General features: G+C 38.3%; 11 protein-coding genes across 11 annotated transcripts; 6 read left to right on the forward strand and 5 right to left on the reverse strand. All coding sequences in view use genetic code 12, as the record gives it.

Annotated features, from left to right (window-relative positions):
• Positions 1-890: 890 nt before the first annotated feature.
• On the forward strand, positions 891-2,954 carry AFG1 (Afg1p; the record flags this gene model as incomplete). The annotated part of the gene is made up of 1 exon (XM_067692803.1): positions 891-2,954. One exon carries the CDS (start codon positions 891-893, stop codon positions 2,952-2,954), a length of 2,064 nt encoding a protein of 687 aa, XP_067550406.1.
• Positions 2,955-3,152: 198 nt separating this feature from the next.
• I9W82_000381 (carboxymuconolactone decarboxylase family protein) lies at positions 3,153-4,175 on the forward strand (the record flags this gene model as incomplete). Its single annotated transcript, XM_067692814.1, has 1 exon — positions 3,153-4,175. The coding sequence occupies one exon, from the start codon at positions 3,153-3,155 to the stop codon at positions 4,173-4,175; it is 1,023 nt and encodes a 340-aa protein (XP_067550407.1).
• Positions 4,176-4,443: 268 nt separating this feature from the next.
• I9W82_000382 (carboxymuconolactone decarboxylase family protein) lies at positions 4,444-5,391 on the forward strand (the record flags this gene model as incomplete). The annotated part of the gene is made up of 1 exon (XM_067692825.1): positions 4,444-5,391. One exon carries the CDS (start codon positions 4,444-4,446, stop codon positions 5,389-5,391), a length of 948 nt encoding a protein of 315 aa, XP_067550408.1.
• A 657-nt stretch (positions 5,392-6,048) lies between these two features.
• Positions 6,049-7,719, reverse strand: I9W82_000383 (uncharacterized protein; the record flags this gene model as incomplete). The annotated part of the gene is made up of 1 exon (XM_067692836.1): positions 6,049-7,719. One exon carries the CDS (start codon positions 7,717-7,719, stop codon positions 6,049-6,051), a length of 1,671 nt encoding a protein of 556 aa, XP_067550409.1.
• Positions 7,720-7,892: 173 nt separating this feature from the next.
• MED10 (mediator complex subunit) lies at positions 7,893-8,333 on the forward strand (the record flags this gene model as incomplete). Its single annotated transcript, XM_067692847.1, has 1 exon — positions 7,893-8,333. One exon carries the CDS (start codon positions 7,893-7,895, stop codon positions 8,331-8,333), a length of 441 nt encoding a protein of 146 aa, XP_067550410.1.
• A 3,004-nt stretch (positions 8,334-11,337) lies between these two features.
• I9W82_000385 (uncharacterized protein) lies at positions 11,338-12,165 on the forward strand (the record flags this gene model as incomplete). Its single annotated transcript, XM_067692858.1, has 1 exon — positions 11,338-12,165. The coding sequence occupies one exon, from the start codon at positions 11,338-11,340 to the stop codon at positions 12,163-12,165; it is 828 nt and encodes a 275-aa protein (XP_067550411.1).
• A 158-nt stretch (positions 12,166-12,323) lies between these two features.
• Positions 12,324-13,430, reverse strand: I9W82_000386 (uncharacterized protein; the record flags this gene model as incomplete). The annotated part of the gene is made up of 1 exon (XM_067692869.1): positions 12,324-13,430. One exon carries the CDS (start codon positions 13,428-13,430, stop codon positions 12,324-12,326), a length of 1,107 nt encoding a protein of 368 aa, XP_067550412.1.
• Positions 13,431-13,782: 352 nt separating this feature from the next.
• Positions 13,783-14,811, reverse strand: I9W82_000387 (uncharacterized protein; the record flags this gene model as incomplete). Its single annotated transcript, XM_067692880.1, has 1 exon — positions 13,783-14,811. One exon carries the CDS (start codon positions 14,809-14,811, stop codon positions 13,783-13,785), a length of 1,029 nt encoding a protein of 342 aa, XP_067550413.1.
• Positions 14,812-15,011: 200 nt separating this feature from the next.
• On the reverse strand, positions 15,012-15,842 carry I9W82_000388 (uncharacterized protein; the record flags this gene model as incomplete). Its single annotated transcript, XM_067692891.1, has 1 exon — positions 15,012-15,842. The coding sequence occupies one exon, from the start codon at positions 15,840-15,842 to the stop codon at positions 15,012-15,014; it is 831 nt and encodes a 276-aa protein (XP_067550414.1).
• Positions 15,843-16,030: 188 nt separating this feature from the next.
• KIP4 (Kip4p) lies at positions 16,031-16,546 on the reverse strand (the record flags this gene model as incomplete). The annotated part of the gene is made up of 1 exon (XM_067692902.1): positions 16,031-16,546. The coding sequence occupies one exon, from the start codon at positions 16,544-16,546 to the stop codon at positions 16,031-16,033; it is 516 nt and encodes a 171-aa protein (XP_067550415.1).
• A 929-nt stretch (positions 16,547-17,475) lies between these two features.
• SER33 (phosphoglycerate dehydrogenase) lies at positions 17,476-18,867 on the forward strand (the record flags this gene model as incomplete). The annotated part of the gene is made up of 1 exon (XM_067692914.1): positions 17,476-18,867. One exon carries the CDS (start codon positions 17,476-17,478, stop codon positions 18,865-18,867), a length of 1,392 nt encoding a protein of 463 aa, XP_067550416.1.
• Positions 18,868-18,937: the final 70 nt, after the last annotated feature.

Genomic DNA, 18,937 nt, shown 5'->3' on the forward strand with positions numbered 1-18,937 from the left:
GCATACTGTAACATATAATTATGGGATTGTATGAGATTGAACACTGACTTAGATGGATGGTTTCGATATTGGGTGTTTTGAATGGGTTGCAAATTCGTAGTTTGTGTAAATAATTTTGTAGTTGAGAAGAGTTCCGACATCTGGAACATGTGGTTTTCAATGACGACCGAGGTAAGCTTTGATGATGAAAGTTGGTGTCTTTTAAGTGATGATTCGGACACTTCTTTGGTTGATGTTGTTGTATGGTAAAAACTTACTGGCTTTTTCCAACCAAGCAAACAAAGCTCACCAAAATGTATTTTTACAACCATATTGTAGTTACGTACATTACAACTTGTATAACTATACTTGACATCTCTGCTGCCATTTTGATAAAATTGAACGAAACTATAGGTATGCATTTCCACAAAGAAGAGTTTGCAACCAAGATCACAATAGCAATATTAAGTAGCCACTTCTTCAAAGAATTTTTTTTTTGTTCTAGAGTTTTTGAGAGTGGTGACGGTGATAGATTCTCAAATACATACTTTTCTCACTCTGAAAGTTAGTATTGATCTCCAGAGTTTAACATTCTTTATGTCAAACAGTATCTTTGCTTAAAAATTGAGTGAAAATCCACTATGTTTACACATAAATTATATAACGAGTAAGAATATTAGCTCCAACATAGCATAAGTTAATAAGCTAAGTCGTACAAACTCTTTCTTGGGTCAACTCATCTATTGGTTTAACTATGCCCTATTTGTGCTCTTTGCACTCATTTCTTCGAGCTGAGAAATTCTCGCACGTGATTGCTTAGGTAGCTGTCAATGCATTGATGGATTAGATAATTTTCATTTTCCATTTTCGGATCTTGCGTTTTTTTTTTCAACTCAGCACTTCAACAAACCATGTCATTGAGGTACAGCTCCGCGGTTACACTTTGCTTTAAAAGACTATCGTCATCAATAGTCACCAGTGGCGTACAAGGTGTACATGGTAGGCTCCCGACACATCCTAGTAGTACACCAGACAGCAGCTCATGTCAATCGCTATCAATAACAGATCCCTACCAACTTTATCAAAACTATGTGGCACTGGGATTGCTAGAAAAAGACGATGCACAAATAAGAGTAATGAAAGAGTTCCAAAAACTTTACCATCGAGTCATCGATTATGTTCCACCGGATGATTTGTCAATCAAACTAAGTCTAGTCCTAAGACAAATCGAAGTGAAACAAGCAGAACAAAACACGAGAAAGAAGTCTCCGTTGAGGTATTTCAAAAAAGATCCCAAGAAGGAAAAACAATCATTAATTAAGTACATGACTGATGAGGAGGAGTTGCTCAATTTTCCCTCGCCACAAGGTCTTCTAGTGAATGGTGAAGTTGGTTCTGGTAAGTCATTGCTTATGGATATATTTGCTTCTTCACTACCGCATGCTTCAAAGATGCGATGGCACTATAATAACTTCATACTTTATGTGTACAGCGAGATTCACAATATACAACAACATCGATTCAGAACTATGAACAGAAAGATGAATGAATTTAAGATGGAGAATGAATTCATTTTATATGAGGTGGCCCAAAAGATGATACAAAGGAATACTATATTGATGCTTGATGAGTTTGTTTTACCGGATATCGCTAGTGCCAATATCATCAAGATATTGTTTACTTTTTATTTTAAGCTTGGTGGTGTTCTTGTTGCTACGTCCAACAAATTACCAGAGGAGTTGTATTCAGCACAGTTCAGCAAGGGGAAATTCAAGAGCTTTGTTGGGATATTGAATGCAAGATGTAAATCTATTGACATGAAATCTGAGAAGGACTACCGAACCCATTTCGCCAATGAGTCGTTAGAGAAGCCCCATCTTGTTGTACAAAAAGATAATCCAATGGAAGAGGAAGAGTGGCATTATTTGATCAAAACCAAAGCCTTGGGTATCGCAGAAGACTCCTCGCTCATGGGCGAACCATTGTCAAGATTGGGAAGCCCGTCCTCAGTAACCGTTTACAATAGAACCACACGCATTCCAATGTCATTTAACAATGATTCAGTATGTTATCTCGATTTTGCCGAAATCTGCCAAGGGCTTACTTCATCATCCGACTACATCACAATCGCATCTAAATATCACACAGTGATCTTGGATAACGTGCCTATCATGACAACTAAGATGAAGAATGAGGCAAGAAGGTTCATAACCTTATTGGATGCAATATATGAAGCCAAGTGTCAATTTTTCATGAGATCACAAGTAGAGATTGATTACTTGTTCTTTCCTGATGCACTAAAGATTGATGACAAGGAGTTCATAAACTACTTGAAGCTTCATATACAGTCAGATTCTGCTGCCGATAGATTGGAAGTTCAGGACGAGGAAATGTTTGCCAAAACTTCCATTGCTATGGAGAATCCATACAGACCAAACATAGCCTCGTATGATCAAGAAGATACCGAACATTATGATGAACCGAGCAAGGTTAACACAACTGCGTCGAACTTTGCAAACATAAAAGTGTTTACCGGTGATGATGAAAAATTTGCATTTAAGCGAGCAGTTTCAAGAATAAAGGAAATGATAGGGTCAGACGTTTGGAGGAAAAGCGAGCGATGGGTTCCAATCGATGCCACAATGAGACCCTGGGAACAAAACGTAGGTACTGACAATAGCCCGACCCATCGAACGCATGACGTGCACGAGGATGAACAAAAAATGAACGATTTACTTGCCGAGAAATCAATGAAGGAGATTACTAAGGAGATCAGCACCACGTTGCCACACAATTATTCCCAAAGTGAACGTATATCATTCCCCTTTTTTAACTCAAAAATTGCACCTGTCTTTCACAATCTACTGCATTTCTGGGCTATGGGACCTTGGACGAGTCAACAAGGAAAGAGATTGAAGGATGCAATTGGTCGTAGCTGGATTAGATCTAGTGCTCGAAACGATAGTGAAAATTAAAAAGTCTGCATAGCGGTGTGTATAGCGCATTCTAAATGGTAGTTCCCCGGATTCTGATACGATATATTATCTCTGGGGAAGAAAAAAAATCTCCTAAACAACTTCGAACCGATCAGCCCCATCCATAGACCTTTTGAGTTGATCTCTACAATCTTACACCTTATCACACTACTTTAAAAATAAAATTATCCAGACAGCATGAATGTGTTAACGGCAGAGAGGTTAGTGAGGTTGGCTTACAAGTACCCCGCTTTGCAAAACACATGGTACTTGATCGCCACAGCTTGTTTAACAGTTGTCAACCAACCACAAGAAATTCCCAAACTTTACCACTTTGCCCTACGCCAGCAACTATTAGCAAACCCTACTTCACAAGAAACATCATCAACAAGTCTTTTAACCGAACCAAGCTTAATTAAATTGGCTCAGGATTCTATAAACTCCGCCAAGCAGTTTCAAGACTTATCGGCTGTCGGTGTCAATCTCCCTGATGTTTTGATTCCCCATTCCTACTACAAAGAGCTCCCATTGAAGTTCAAGTATTCGAAGCATGTGGATATCATTGCCGCACAAGACCAGCTCACGGCAAGGTTTAGGGAAGTGATTTTGAAAAGTATTGCATTGAGTGGATTGCCCAAAGCTATCAATGCATTGATGATATTGAAAACAGTTACTCCTACCAACTTGAAAAGCGGACTCACTCCTGAACGTCCTAGAATTGTTAGTCCTGGCCATATCCCTTCAGCATCTATAGTCAGTGAAGACGTTTATGGAACCAGATTTGACAAGGAAGATGATACTGCAGAGGATACAATTGATGGTCCCATTAGTGAACTGTCTATTCACCCACAACAGATTGCTTCTGACTTGGTGCGAGGATCTAATTTTTGGAACAGCGTTTACTCAAAAATCAATAATAGAGTCAAGAATCAAATGTTGACTGCATATCCGGACTTATGGTACCACGCATTCCACCATGTACATGCGCCGTTGTTGAGTTATACAAAGATTATTTCCGGTAAAGAGACATCGATGTGTGTTGTTGCATGTTTGATTCCACAAGATGTCAATCCGCAACTAAAGGGACATTTGAAAGGAGCCTTGAACAATGGTGCAACTAAGGAAGAGTTGAATAATGTCAGATCAATGGTGTTTGATATATGTGACTGGACAGGGGGGATTACATGGAAAGGAGGAAAAGATTCTGTAGCGAAATTGTGAATGATATAGATGTATAGAGTATATGAATATTATGAAGAAGAGTATGCCCAATTCATTCTACCCTAACTTCAAGTTACACAAGCTTTGCATACTTTTGTCCATGGGAATTGGAAGCAAAATAATAGAACTGTTTGGTACAAAATCAAATGGCGGATAATTAATCCGAGGTTAAATAAGAAAAAAATATGGAGAAACTTTGTGGAGATCACAAACGAAATCTAAAAAGAATTAAATCCGGCTCTCCCCACCTTACACTTTAATAACAACGATGGTACTTCTCGATGCCAACAGACTTCTCAGACTTGCATATCACTATCCCAATCTACAAAACACATGGTACCTAGTCGCCACTGCTGCTTTGCTCGAATTGAACCTAGTTGAGGAGATACCAGCAATTTTACATTTTGCACTTCGTCAACAATTGTTTGAATTTTGCAGCGATGAAGAGAAAGTTGTTAATAATGAGTATATGATAAAGTTGGCCAATGATTCAATTAACTCGAGCAAGAGATGCATGAAGCTTTATTCCATGGGGGTTAAAGTTCCTGATGTTTTGATCCCTGGAACTTATTACAAGCTTATTCCTTTAACATATAAATACACTCGAGGTGAAGACATAAGAAGAAAGCAGCAGTTTATAGTAAATCAAATGCGTGAGGTAATTTTAAAGTTGAGTGCCCTCTGCGGGCTCCCCAAAGCAATTAATGGGTTAACAATATTGAAAACCGCAACACCATCCAGGTTTTCTCAAGAGCACAACGTTAGATCCAGCGAAGTTAAGGTCAAGCAGAACGATGTGAATGCTACAGATACCATCGATGGACCTATATCTGCAGACTCGATTGACACAAAAAGAGTTAAATCTAACTTACTTAGAGGTTCAGCTTTTTGGAATGCAGTTTATTCCAACAACGTGAATAAGAGAGTCAAGAATCAAATGGTTGATGCGTACCCGGACTTATGGTACTTTACTTACCAACATATATATTCACCATTGTTAAGCTACACTGATATATTAACAGCAAAGAAGACGTCATTAGCTATCATTGCATGCCTAATACCTCAGAACGTGCAACCTCAATTGAAGGGTCACTTGAGAGGTGCACTGAACAATGGGGCCACAAAGGGTGAGATTACTAGTACGAAAGACCTTGTTCTAGAGATTTGCCTGTGGCGAGAGATGTCAATTCCACAAGATGAAGTTGCTAAACTATGAGTGAGTTTACTTAAAGCTGTGTATATTATATATTTATTTCAATTGAATACAATGTATTTGACATTTTGTAAGGTCTTTCCATGACCATTGCACCCGAACACCCCTCGGTCATGGTTCCTCACAATTTGATCCTGCTCTGCCTCTTGATTAAAAGTATTTGTAATCCGCAAAAGACAAAGAATGCCAAGTATACAAACACACCACCAAACACCGTATTGGCAACTGCTTTACCATCTTCCGGATCATTTATGGAACCCATGAAGGATTCACTGTTTGTATTGAACAAGTAACCTATGATTGATAAAATGACAATTCCAAATGATGATAGTATAAAGCAACAGTATGCTTGAAATGTTGAGACGACTGGTTTCATGATAGACCTGGTGGGCAGTACTGTTTATATAAGGGAAATTGTAATGTAATGGATTATACGAACAAGTACCAATCTATCGTGGTGTATGATTTTGTTGAAGTCAATTACCTTGTTAATCCTGAGAATGGATTATCTCGTTGAAGTTTCGACTAAATTGTTTTTATATGCAGGAAGAAATATTTTTTTTGCACTTCACACTGAGTTCTGAGCCTTTTAGATAGGTTCATTGACCAATTCAAGAGATCAAAGTGCATGATACATTTAATATATAAACATATAACCGTTTAAGATGTAGCAGCTTTCTTCCGTTTTATCATTTGGATTGCTTTATAAGTATCTTTTAAATTATTCAATTTCTCAGCAACAACAATCAAGCTTTTAAACCAATCAATTTCAGCTTGCTGATGGCTATTCAAATCAACTTTCTCTAGTGTACTATTACTTAGCTCGGCTTGTAGATCTGAATAACGTGACATAGTATCAAGTGCCACTTCGCAAGTCTCGATGGTGCTCCTTTGTGGCTGATGACTTGAACCCAGCTTGGGTGTGTCAACTTGGCTCTCATCGATAGCAACGTCGGATTCTTCGGCCACTACAGGTTCAGAGTCGGGTAATTGTGATTGTGAGGGAGAGGATGATGATGACGACAATGACGAGGACGAGTCTGGAGTAGATGACCTTGATGCAGAAGGAGATGATAGCTGGATGGGATCCGAAGAGGATACAGTTGATGGCGTTGAGTTTGGTCTAGCTCGTGAATTAACCAGCAGCTTCCGTCGCAATTTACTGACTACCTGTGATCCATGGCTGGTGGGTTTAGTGGGGATGACACTTGGTTGTGAAGTAGGTTGTATTGGTTTTGTTGCTGTGGTATTCGATTCCTGCACTTTTTCATCGGATTTTGATGCAGATGTATTTGACTCCTTATTTTCACCAACAACAGTCGAAGGCTGCGTTTGACTCCGTTTGGCAGTGGATGGATATCGAACTGTAACCATTTTCACATTTTTCGCTTCCTTGGCATTTTCCACTTCTTTGGGAGCTGAAGTAAAGTGCGCTCGGCTGTTAGAAATTGGATCTGCTGTGTCTTTGGACTTTTCACTAGTCTCTGCTTGTGTGGTATTTGTTCTGGTGGTGTGGGTGCTTGCCTTTGAGGAAATGGAACTTCGTTCTGATGTAGCTGAATTCAGCATCTCATCGCCAGAGACAGGAGAGTCAGTATTCAGCTTTCTACCTGACTTAGTATGTTGTGAAGATTCCAGGGTTTTCGATTCAAGAAACACTTGGTACTTTTCTTTATTATAGGTGAATGAAACTCGTCTGTACTTTGGTTCGGCTGGATCGTCACTTTTAGTCACTGGTTCGCCAAGTCCCGATTTAGAGTCGTACGCTTCGCCATTCACCGGTGTATGAGGTACTCCTTTAGACCCGACGTATTTTTCTGACCTCAAGCTTGTATTGGAAGAGTTTGAAGGCGCCTTTTTCGTCGGCGAGGAGGAGTTTGACTTCAGTAGCGTAGGACCACAAGCACCATCCCTCGATTGATTATTTTTATCCTCCAGATAAGCAGGTGAAGCTTTATTTACTGTATACTCTGACTTTGACCCAATTCTTTCTTTGTATTTCTCTTTATTGTAGGAAAATCGAACCATAATAATATACTCCCCTTTATCTGTCCATTGGTACAGGTCATGGAATTTTTGAATAACAGACCGAGGCATAAATGGGCTCGTTGGTAATGTTGGCTGCTCATAATTTTGGCTATTCGCCTTCAAAGCGTCGGTGTTTTTGATTTTCAAAGTGGTTTTAAACTGTTCCGTCTGGCTAGGTGTGCCACTTGAGTTAAATAAACTCCCTCCACTTTTGGCCGATGAATGTATTTTGTCACTTTCTAGCTTTCGTTTCTTTGCTGCATTTTCATACTTTTGTTTATTATACTTCAATGACACGAACATTGAGTGGTTAATGTTATCAGTTGCAATGGGTACTGTTTTTGTAAAAAGATTGCAAATGATCACTAGAATTAGAGAAGAAAAAAAAAAAGTTGCCAGTGAAAATTGTTTTAGGGTTGGTGTTGGACACTGTTTATCAAGGTTACTGTACACCCCCAAAATTCTTATCAAATAATATGACAACTACCCTGATAGCTCCGACCGAAGAGAATGCATCTTTGGCACAAGCTGCCGAAAAAGTGGCTAATTTGATCGAGTCATTCATTGAATTAGGTATCCTAGTACACGATAATCAAGGAACACCTCAGTCGAATCTGGCATTATCCAATAAATTACAAATGCTAGCTACCCAGTTGAAAGCTGTCTCTCATAGTGAGGATTTGCAAGATAAATTGATTCCAGTTGATGTTGTTTCCTATATTGAAGATGGTAGAAATCCTGATATCTATACCAGGGAATTTGTTGAAGTCACTGCCAAACTGAATGCTAAACTTAAAGGTAAGATGGAAGGGTTCAAGAAATTAGGAGATATATTGAGTGATAAATTGGTGCAAGAGTATCCGCGATTAGGATTGGGGATAGATGATGTGAAAAGTAGAACTAAGGATGAGATTTAGAGGCATACAAGACTGGAGGAATAATAGTGGCTCTGAAGTACAATAAAGCGATTCCTAGAGGCATTATGAGGATCTTCATAATAAGTCAATGGGGTGTTGCCAGAGTTGTCACACCATTGCCAGCGCTGATGAAAAGAGCAACAATTTCCAATGGCGAGTACACTTTCTGGTGAAGAAATTCAGATGCAGACAGGTAACCCATTGGAGCAGAAATTCCTTAACTATCTCAAGCGTTCATCAAATCGCAAGAAATGTACGGTTTCAAAGAGAGTAGTGAGCTGCACTTTTCTATTGGTGTCGCAGACAATAGCAAGCTCACTGTTTTGTGTGCTTGAGTGTTTTGGGGAACGCATTAATGAAAGCAGGGATTTTGGATGCCTTGCTGGAGCAAGTAGCATTTTTGTAAGAATATAGTCATGATAGAAGCCAGGGTACATAAATTTCAGTTCAGCTCTACCATTTAGTTCTCGTAGTATTACTTGACGCACTTCAGGCGTGCACGTAGAATGCGGGTATAACGGTTTTGGTTTAGTCATATATCCAATGACTATTAGTGGTGAAGCTAATGCGTGTCTCCAAACACTTTCAAGTAGCTTGGTATTCCGTTTTGGGGTTAATTGTGAGGTTTTGTGTACTTTGTTTTTCGTGTGCTGGCTATTGCAACTACAAACGGAATATTTTCTTCTTTGCATTTCTTTTCAATCTAATGAGTAACGAAGTTGAGTTAAAAGCTTTTGTGGTTATAAAGAGGCGGGACCAGTGTGCTACTCACATAGTCCACATTGGTCTAGAAGGGAAAATTGTGTGTCCTGTCGGCAGCACATTGATTGATGGTTTCTTGTTAACTAGAAAAGAGAAGGGCCAGACCAATTCTTAAAGAAACATACGTAACTTAATCCAAAGCAACCTCTTTTTCTGTAGAACAAGATAAGTTTCTTTGCAAGCCCAAATATGACAATGAATACGTTTCCGTTGTATTGTTAATCTGTTTGTTTGTGTAAACTATCGTAAAACTAACAAAGATGAAGTCGAACACATTTACGGAAGTTAAAGCTATTCAGTATGTACAATGGGCTGGCTAGTCATTAGTCTGCTACTATTAGATACATGACTATACTGTAAAGGTTAATTCTGCAAAAGTGAAAGTTTAAGGTTTATGGGAAACGATTTATTCGTTTTTTTATAGTCCTTGTTGGAAGCTGACGGGAAGTTTAAACTACGTTAACGCGTGTTTATTTGGTAATGTTGTACCCCTAATTCAATGCAGTATATGACCAGAATACAGTACGATTGTGCTTAGTTGTATGAGCAATAAAGGGGATGATACTATGTTATGAACAAATCTCAAGCAGGCTTTCATTGTAAAACAACCGAAAGTACTTTCCCTCTGTATACGAGCTTTTGCGGTAGGAAACTGTGAATATAGAGACAAAGAGTAGCTAAAACAAAGAGAATTGTATACCCTGAGCCATGTAGTTTACTTTCCGATTAATTATAGTTTTAAGTAAAAGTATATTGACTCTTGTTTTAGCATATACGGTAGTCTAGTGTGATTACATAATTGATATTGATTCGATGAAATGTTTGTCCAATTATTTAGTGCATCTCTGTAAGATTTAAAAAAACCAACCAGAACTAGAAGCAAAGTAAACAAATGGAGAGAAAGCTGACGCACAAACGTCTCAAGAACAATAGAGATGTAAAAGAATCCACTATTGCTGTGTACTATACGTCAGATTAAGAGGCAATGGAAGCTGCCATTGTTCTATATGTAGCTGGGGTTAAATACCTATTCTAGAAATATCTTGTCTGGTTTTTGGGGGAGGAACAAAACACAAAAGCGTGTAATATGGGAACGTGTGTGGTTTTTCTTTTTGTCGAAAACACGTTGATAACAAATGATGTTACAATTTACCATAATTAATGTTATTTCCGTTCGCGGACCTTACAGGAAATGATTTGACCGTGTTCAACATTGCATTTCCAGAAGGTAAGATGTGAAACATGTCGTTAAATTCAAATGCCAAATCATCGCGTTTTTGTTTCTAGTCTTTACATCTGAGGCGTGTGGTTATGTTTTTGCATATACTAAAAAAAAAAGAGTCTCGATTTGACGTGGATACATCAGAAAGAGAAACGGAATCATACCATTACATATTGAGTGTATGCATAAACTAAAAACTTTGTCTCCACTTAGACACACCATAACATAATATTTAAAAAAAAAGTCAAAAAATGGCTGGCTTTTAAACTTTTTTTATATTTTTTTATTTTTTTTTACGTAATATGTTACGTAATATTCTATAAACTCCATTACAAGAAATGAGACCAGTTAACAGGCAATATGAGCTAAAACTGTATACTACTACGCTGATTAACATTGGTCAAGGCGACATCTTCACTTCTCATAGTTCTTCCTCTTTTGAGTACAATATCAACATATAAACATTGTTCTATATCCGCTCGATTGCTTTCAACTCAACATTTCTCCTCACCTTATTGTCACGTATTATAGTTCTCAACAAAATGGTTATGAACCTTAACTTCACTTTATAGGTGTATATATGTGATTGTGTAAAATATAAATTAGTGTAACAAAGAATTATCTCGGCGGTTGAGTGCATTTATTATTTATTTTCTTTATACAAACAATGTAGTAGTATTACACTAAAGCACTTACGAACTAAACCTAAATCCGTCAACTTTTAATATTTTCACCAGCAAGCGTGTTTTCTTTCTTTCCACATATGTATAATTCTTGCAAAAGAGAAATATCATATAAAAACCATACAGATTTCTTCTTGTTTCTCTATTGTATGCAACTCGTTTCTTTTTTTTTCATTTTTGACGTTTTTTTTTCTACGAGACCTAGCCTTTGTTCTATTTCGCAACCACGTTCGTTCATTTAAACCAAATACGCTAATAGCAACAACAACTTGCACGAGAACCTCAATTGCACATTAACACTTCCCGAACAAATAACCAAAAGACTAACATTTGCAATATGGTTTCAACAAAAATAAATTCCTTGCTTCTACTTACTTTGAGTGCATTACTATCAAAAGTAAATGCTGCGGATGGTGACACCACCTCTTACGACGGAACCACTGTTGTGACTGTTACTCCACAAGCGACCGCCACTACTACTGTCCCACAAGTTGTCGAAGAAAATGGTGTTGTCTATATTTGGACCAATGCCGAAGGTGTTTTGACTACAACCACTATATACACTGCCACTACAACACTTCCAAATACTGAAGCTACTCCAACTGATACTGATGCGACTACCACCCCTGATACTACACCTGCATCAACTACCCCAACAGCAGACACATCCAGTAGCAGCAGTGCGCCAGCAGTTGAATCCACCACCTCATCGTCATTGGCCACAAGTTCTGGTCCACCACCTGCTTCTTCTTCGTCTTCGCCATCTAGTGCTGAAGGGACTGGAAGCTCTGGTGCTGCCTTATCATCATCATCATCGAGCTCAACTGCCGCTGGAGAGCCTGCTTCAACGGGAGATGCTACTTCCGCATCCCCTGCTTCCTCACCATCTGCTGGAGCCGCTTCTATAACCACTCCATCCTCCGGTGTTTCTGCCTCAACTACTCCAACCTCCGGTGCTTCTGCTTCAATCTCTACCTCCCCAGCTGATGCTTCATCCTCCCTTGCGGCAGGAAGTGGTAGTATCATTATTATCCCAACATCAGTTCCAGATGGAGACTACTCAACCAAGACTATCACTACTGATACTGTATTGGATAACGGAGCTACTGCAGTATTAGAGTTGGTTGTATTGTACACCGAGGTATGTATTCCACCAGACTTGTGATTTTGAGGAGAAATCTCCCTTTTTCTTCTTTTCGGTTAAGTTTTCACTTTATACACTTTATTAGTTAAACTGTACTTTTATATTAAATAATCTGTTATCCTTTTTTTAAATTTTACATAAAATATATATCACCACCACCCACTCTACTGTGAGACCCTTTAGTCGCTATCGCTCCAATCTCCACCACCTTTCTTCAACTTATCTTTCGCAGCTTTCAAAGCCTCCTTTGTGTTACGAACCTTATCCTTGGCCTTCTCCTTCAACATAGCAATAATCATCAATGTCTTTTTAATCTTATACTTTGTCTTCTCCTTAGTCACAATCGTCACAATTTCAACCAACAACTTCGCCTTTTTAACCTTTTGTTTAATAAGAAATAATGTCTTCAAAATAATCAACTTGGTCTTAATCGTAATTAAAATGATAACTTTTTTAGTCTTTTTCAATATAGCAACAGTCAACTCTTTAAGCTTAATCAACAAGGCTATAGTCTTCTTCTCAATAATCCAAATCAACTTCTTCAACTTGAGAATTGGAAGAATAATCAATTTCAATATTCCTTGAGCTTCAAATTCAACGTCTCCATCTTTACTAGGAACAACAAATATCGTGTCATCATTCTCAACCATACTCTTGACCCCATCAGCTCCCGATTCAACATATAAACTAACCAAAAACAAATTAATAGCCATATTGGGCGACGCACGCTTGAGAATTTCACTATCGGGGTCGAATTGAATAACCATGGTTGCTTTTTCATCATCATCATCAATAAAAGCACCACCATGTGTGCCACTTCCTTTACGGGATAGAGCAGCCGCCTGTCGTTCAAGATCCATCTCCTCCTCCTCATCATCATCATCCTCATCATTAAACCAATCCACTTGCGAAGTAGAATTAGCACCAAGTTTCCCATTACTAATAAATGAATCAAGTTCAAACTCAAAAAACGTAACTGGACTCAACGAAGAAAGAATCAAAGTCTCATTGGTCTCAATCAAGTGCACCACAGTCTGATTAAACTCAGTCTTTCCCGATGGTGTATCCAACTCCTGCCACAATTGCGATGACTGAAAATGTTGGTAATTAGAAAACTTCCATGAATGAATCTCCTCCAGGTGTTCAAATTCATGAACCAAATGTTCTTCCTCAATGGGGTAGAAAAGACTAGTTACATCACTAGTATTGGAAACAGTGTAGACTTCAGCACTTAGAGCAGTCACAATCAAAGTGGTCAACGGAACGAGTAAACTTTTAACTTGCATCCTGGTCTGTGGTGTGAACTCTTTATTGTCAAATTTTAAAAAAGGACAGCTGGTGAAATATTGTCATTCCATGGCTTCATAAAATACACCAGCCATTTCTAGATCTTAATGGACAGCATAACAAATTATTCAAAGCATATCAAAATAATGGCAAACCTATCAAGGAAGGTTTTGTGGCAACATAACAAAAAAAAAAGTCATTGGAAGGTAGGTTTCATCACACAATAAGGCAAAAATACAAATACGGAAAGTCCTTTTCTGTCAAGGTATTGCACAATCACATTAACATGTTTCTCTTCATAGACAACATGACGCTTGATGAGGAAAGTGTGCAAAAGGCTTATCGTGAATGTTATTCTCCACCACCTCCAAAATACTTTTCCTTAGTTCTCTCGGCCTTCATCAACGCATGTCCTACCTTGTTATCAACTTTATCATTGATTTTAATCTTCTCCATTATTGCCTTCTCAATAATCTTATCCTTGGTCATTTTAGCCTTCGCGGCCACCTTTTTCACATCGTAGTCAATTTTAGCAGCTGTTTTAATTACAACTTTTTTAACCAGTACAACAACAACAACAGTCACATCAACAGTTTTTTCTGCTACATCCAGTGCTGTATCTTTAACCTTTACAACCACTGCTGTAATCTTCATCTTGATCGAAATTAAAACCTTCTTCTTTAGCAACATGATGATCTTTTTAATCAACAAGAATGGAAGTAGAATAATCTTTTTGATGATAAGAAATGGTAAGCAAAGGAGAAACTTGATAAGCATTAGCAACTTCTTCAATAGTTTGAGAGGGAGTAAAAGTAATTTCAACAACTTCTTTGCTTGCAATTCAAAATCCTCATCATTTTCAATATCCCCAATTTCAATTGGTATGGTGCCATTTGCAAAATCATTGAGTGAAAAATCTTCAATTCCTTGATTCATGAGTAGACTTGTAAGGATAACGTTGTCACTAATTGGTGACGGAAACTGTAGTATGTTGTTCTTTGCATCCATGAAAAGCATAGTAGCACCATCATTCATTGGCAAAAGTACATCCAACTCCTCTGCATCCTCTTCGTCGAAAAGTCCAATCAATTCAAGATCAACCTGATAAAATGTGGGTGGATCAGTGGATGTAAGCACCAACGTTTGGTTCGTCTTGTTGAAATGAATCACCGTGTCGTAGAAATAATTCAGCCCCAGAGATATCTCGTCCCACAATTTAGATTGTGTTAGATGCCCTTCATCGTAAAAGTACCAAGAATGAATCTCTTCCTGGTCAATTTCTCGGATAATGTGTTTTTCCTCGGGGTAAGAGGGGGCATGTCCCATACTCCCTCCTATGTAAAGTCCACATGTTAATAATAGTAAATTTAGCACCCGCATGGCTAATCTGATTGAGTTAATACTGCCAGCAACCAAAAAATAAAAATGGATAATTCACTCTAGTAAATATACAAATATAAGCATAACAAATTATACGTCGCGATTTTTTGTTTTTACGTAGAAAGATCGTGAAGTAGGTGTACCCAGTGGCAACAACTAACGTAATTTTTCATTCCCAAAAAAAAGCGACACGCTGTCTCTCATCGATTTAAAACCAGACATTGCAAGTGATCGGGTCTGCTCTCGCAAAAAGGTTTCTCATGCTTCATTTCCTTCAAGTTGAAAAACAACAACCCCAACTTTTTGTACTTGTAAAGAGTATAAAGATCCGTCCATTTGTCTTCTGACCAATCACCAAAGCTAGTGGTTGACACCTCTCTGCTTGAGTCCTTTTGTTTGAAAACATCCTTGAATCTTCTCATGACTGATTTTGCCTTTCTCTTTTTCTTCCAAATGAGTTTTTTCAACCTTGCTTTTGGGAACGACGTAAATTTCAACCTCTTTTGAATCTGTATCGTTTCGCCTTCACCTGCACGACATATAACAGTGTTGCTCATGTAAAGCTTCGTTCCTAACCCGTCAAACCCATAATCGCTAGCCAAACTCACTATCAACAAGGAAACCCCAACAGTTATTCCGGGTGGCGTAGAAAGAGAGTATCCTTGTGCATCAATATAGGTAATACTTGAGGTGTTGTTGACCATACGCAAGCACCCAGTGGCAGGTACAATGTCTAAGCGTGTATTTGGCTCTCCTGCATCGAACTCGTAAAACGTAATAGGGTTGGTTGATGATAGTATAAAAGTTTGCTTGGTATCATTGAGGTGTACTACAGTTTTGTTGAAGTCCAGGGTGGTTTTTTCCATGGCCTTCCAAAGCAGGGACGACTGTAAATGCTTTTGGTTGGCGAATACCCAAGAATGGACCTCTTCTGAATCATGATGAAAGACTGTGTGTTCTTCTTTGGTGAAAGCCATTGCAGCTGGTGAGACAGGAAGTACGAGACTGATAAATAGGAATAACAGTCTCATTCCAATAGAGCTGTTGATTATTGGGAGGAACATGTCCTCAAGTTTGTTCGATATGCTTGTGATTGATTGGAAATTTTCTTCTTGTCTTTTCAAGACAACAATATTGTGCAACCAGTCAAAGGGCAGAACATCACACTCAGATTTCAGCAATAGCATGTGCAATTTACTGAAGCAACAAGTTAAACGCCTTATCCCAAGTTGGATCCAGCCGATTTATCTTTTTCTCGCCTCTCCACCTCTTCACGCAACAGATTTCGCTTTTGCTCAAGATTGGCACTTTGCCTTTTCAAGGTAGTGTTTGCTCTGACTTCACTAATTTGGTTAATTTGTCTTTGAAGTTCATCCAACTTATATTGGAAGACCAGTGTCTCCCTTGATATCACTGCTTGCTGATCCTTGAGTGTCGACTTTAACTTTCTAATTTCTTCGTTCTTCTTTTCAATAATGTTTTGACTAAGCGTTAACTGGTTTCGCAAGTCAGCATTAATCATCTCTACTTCAGTCAATTTGTTGTTGATGTTGCACAATGAGTTTTCCAATGTGAACAATTTCTTGTCCTCTTCATGATCGTGCTTCAACTGTTGCATTTTTAGTTGTAAAATTTCACTCTCCAACTCATCAATCTTTTGGTCCCGCCTACGGATATCTTCATTCATCTGACTCTCGTTGGCCTTTGTCGCTATGGATGAGATTGTAGTTGACATGGTGACCCTAGTTAATGAATACCTGCGGTATTGATGGCTTGTTTACATTTTTTTGATTTCATTTTTTCCCACCCACACAACTGGTAGTAAGTTAAGCACACCAGGGTATAGAAAGTGCCATCACATATTGTACTCTCACATAGACTCGCAACTAACAAGTATTCAGGCTGATCAAGAACCAAGCGTGCGCCGCAAACTTGTCATCCTTCAGTGACGATCAGAAGAGCTAACGAATTTTTCACACTCTCAATGTAGCCATGTTAAGGACATAACCTCTTTTCTTAAAAGCAAATTGAACAGCATAGATATGAGAGGACACAATCTGAGATTAGCTTCCACGTCTTATAATGTCTCTTGATGACCTGAACCACATGTGATAAAAAATGGAAATGTGCGGCTTAGTCTGATTCAAAGGAGTCAGATTTTTATCGGAGTCAAATTGATCCGATTGTACAACTTTATTGTCTTATCTTATCTTCGCATCTAACGTTAAATAGACCCTTTTCTTCTCTTCTATACTTAGAGGACCCTACACTGACATCTTCAAGTTGGTAGCTACTTGTGGTTATTTGTTCTCCTAGTGGTAAGACTGGGAATTGGTTTCATTGTGGAAAGCAACGTAAAATGGAAAAAGATGTGATATCACGTGCACCTTAACAAATGTTTTTTTTTTAAATTGCAATTTACAATTTACACGTAATTTTTCTTAACTGACTCACATGTTGCACCGTTTAAACAAACTATATTCTCATCATACATTCAATACCGCGCCAATTTTCAACGTCTGGAAAAGGACTATAATTAATAAAAGAAAAAAAATTTTATCACCCTTTCTCTTGCAATTGTACTTATAGTTATACTCAATCAATTAGCTGTCGAAGTGTATAAACTAAACAGTCTTTTCAAGTACTAAAGATCACATTAACAAAATGACCAATCCTCAAGATATTGCAAACACATTCAAGAATGCTTTGAACATTTCTGGTTCACCAAACGCCGTTTCAACATCTCCAACTCAATCATATTTAAGCCAGTATGTTCCTTCAAAACCAACTAAAGTTTTGAAACCATTTTCCACTGGTGATATTAAGATACTATTGTTGGAAAATGTCAACCAAACCGCAATTAACATTTTCAAAGGACAAGGTTATCAAGTTGAATTTTACAAATCTTCATTGCCAGAAGAAGAGTTGTTGGAAAAGATCAAGGATGTTCACGCTATCGGTATCAGATCAAAAACTAAATTGACGGAAAAAGTCTTGAAGCATGCAAAGAATTTGGTAGTTATCGGATGCTTCTGTATTGGTACTAACCAAGTCGACTTGGACTTTGCTGCCAAGTCTGGAGTTGCTGTTTTCAACTCACCATTTTCCAACTCAAGATCAGTTGCTGAATTGGTTATTGCTGAAATTATTACCTTGGCAAGGCAATTGGGAGATAGATCAATTGAAATGCACACTGGAACATGGAACAAGGTGAGTGCTAAATGTTGGGAAATCAGAGGAAAGACCTTGGGTATTGTTGGTTATGGTCATATCGGATCACAATTGTCAGTTTTGGCTGAGGCTATGGGTATGAATGTGATTTACTATGATGTGTTGACAATCATGGCATTGGGTAACTCGAAACAAGTCGGAACTTTAGACGAATTATTACAAAAAGCTGATTTTGTCACTTTACATGTCCCAGCTACTCCAGACACCAAGAACTTGTTGAGTGCACCGCAATTTGCTGCCATGAAGGATGGTGCATATGTGATCAATGCTTCTAGAGGAACAGTTGTCGATATTCCAGCATTGGTCCAAGCTATGCAAGCTGGAAAGATTGGTGGTGCTGCATTGGATGTATATCCACATGAACCAGCCAAGAATGGTGAAGGATTGTTCAGCGACGACTTGAATGGTTTTGCTAGTGAATTGACTTCATTGAGAAATGTTATTTTGACTCCACATATTGGAGGATCAACGGAAGAAGCGCAATCTGCCATTGGTGTAGAAGTTGCCAATGCATTGACAAAGTACATCAACGAAGGTACTTCACAAAGTGCGGTCAACTTCCCAGAAGTTTCGTTAAGACCATTGGATTTGGACCAACAAAACGTTGTCAGAGTGTTGTATATTCACCACAATGTTCCAGGTGTTTTGAAAACAGTCAACAATATTTTATCAAATCACAATATCGAGAAGCAATTCAGTGATTCACAAGGAGATATTGCTTACTTGATGGCAGATATTTCCGATGTCGATATCAGCGATATCAAAGCATTGTATGAACAACTAGAGCAAACTCCATACAAAATTGCTACTCGTTTATTGTATTAGTCAATAAACACTGTTTTCATAGTTTTATACAATTATATAATAAACCAATTAATCTGTTGATGGCAGGAGA

This window comes from Candida metapsilosis, assembly GCF_017655625.1.
Source record: "Candida metapsilosis strain BP57 chromosome Unknown scaffold1, whole genome shotgun sequence".
NCBI classification, from domain to species: Eukaryota; Fungi; Ascomycota; class Pichiomycetes; order Serinales; family Debaryomycetaceae; genus Lodderomyces; species Lodderomyces metapsilosis.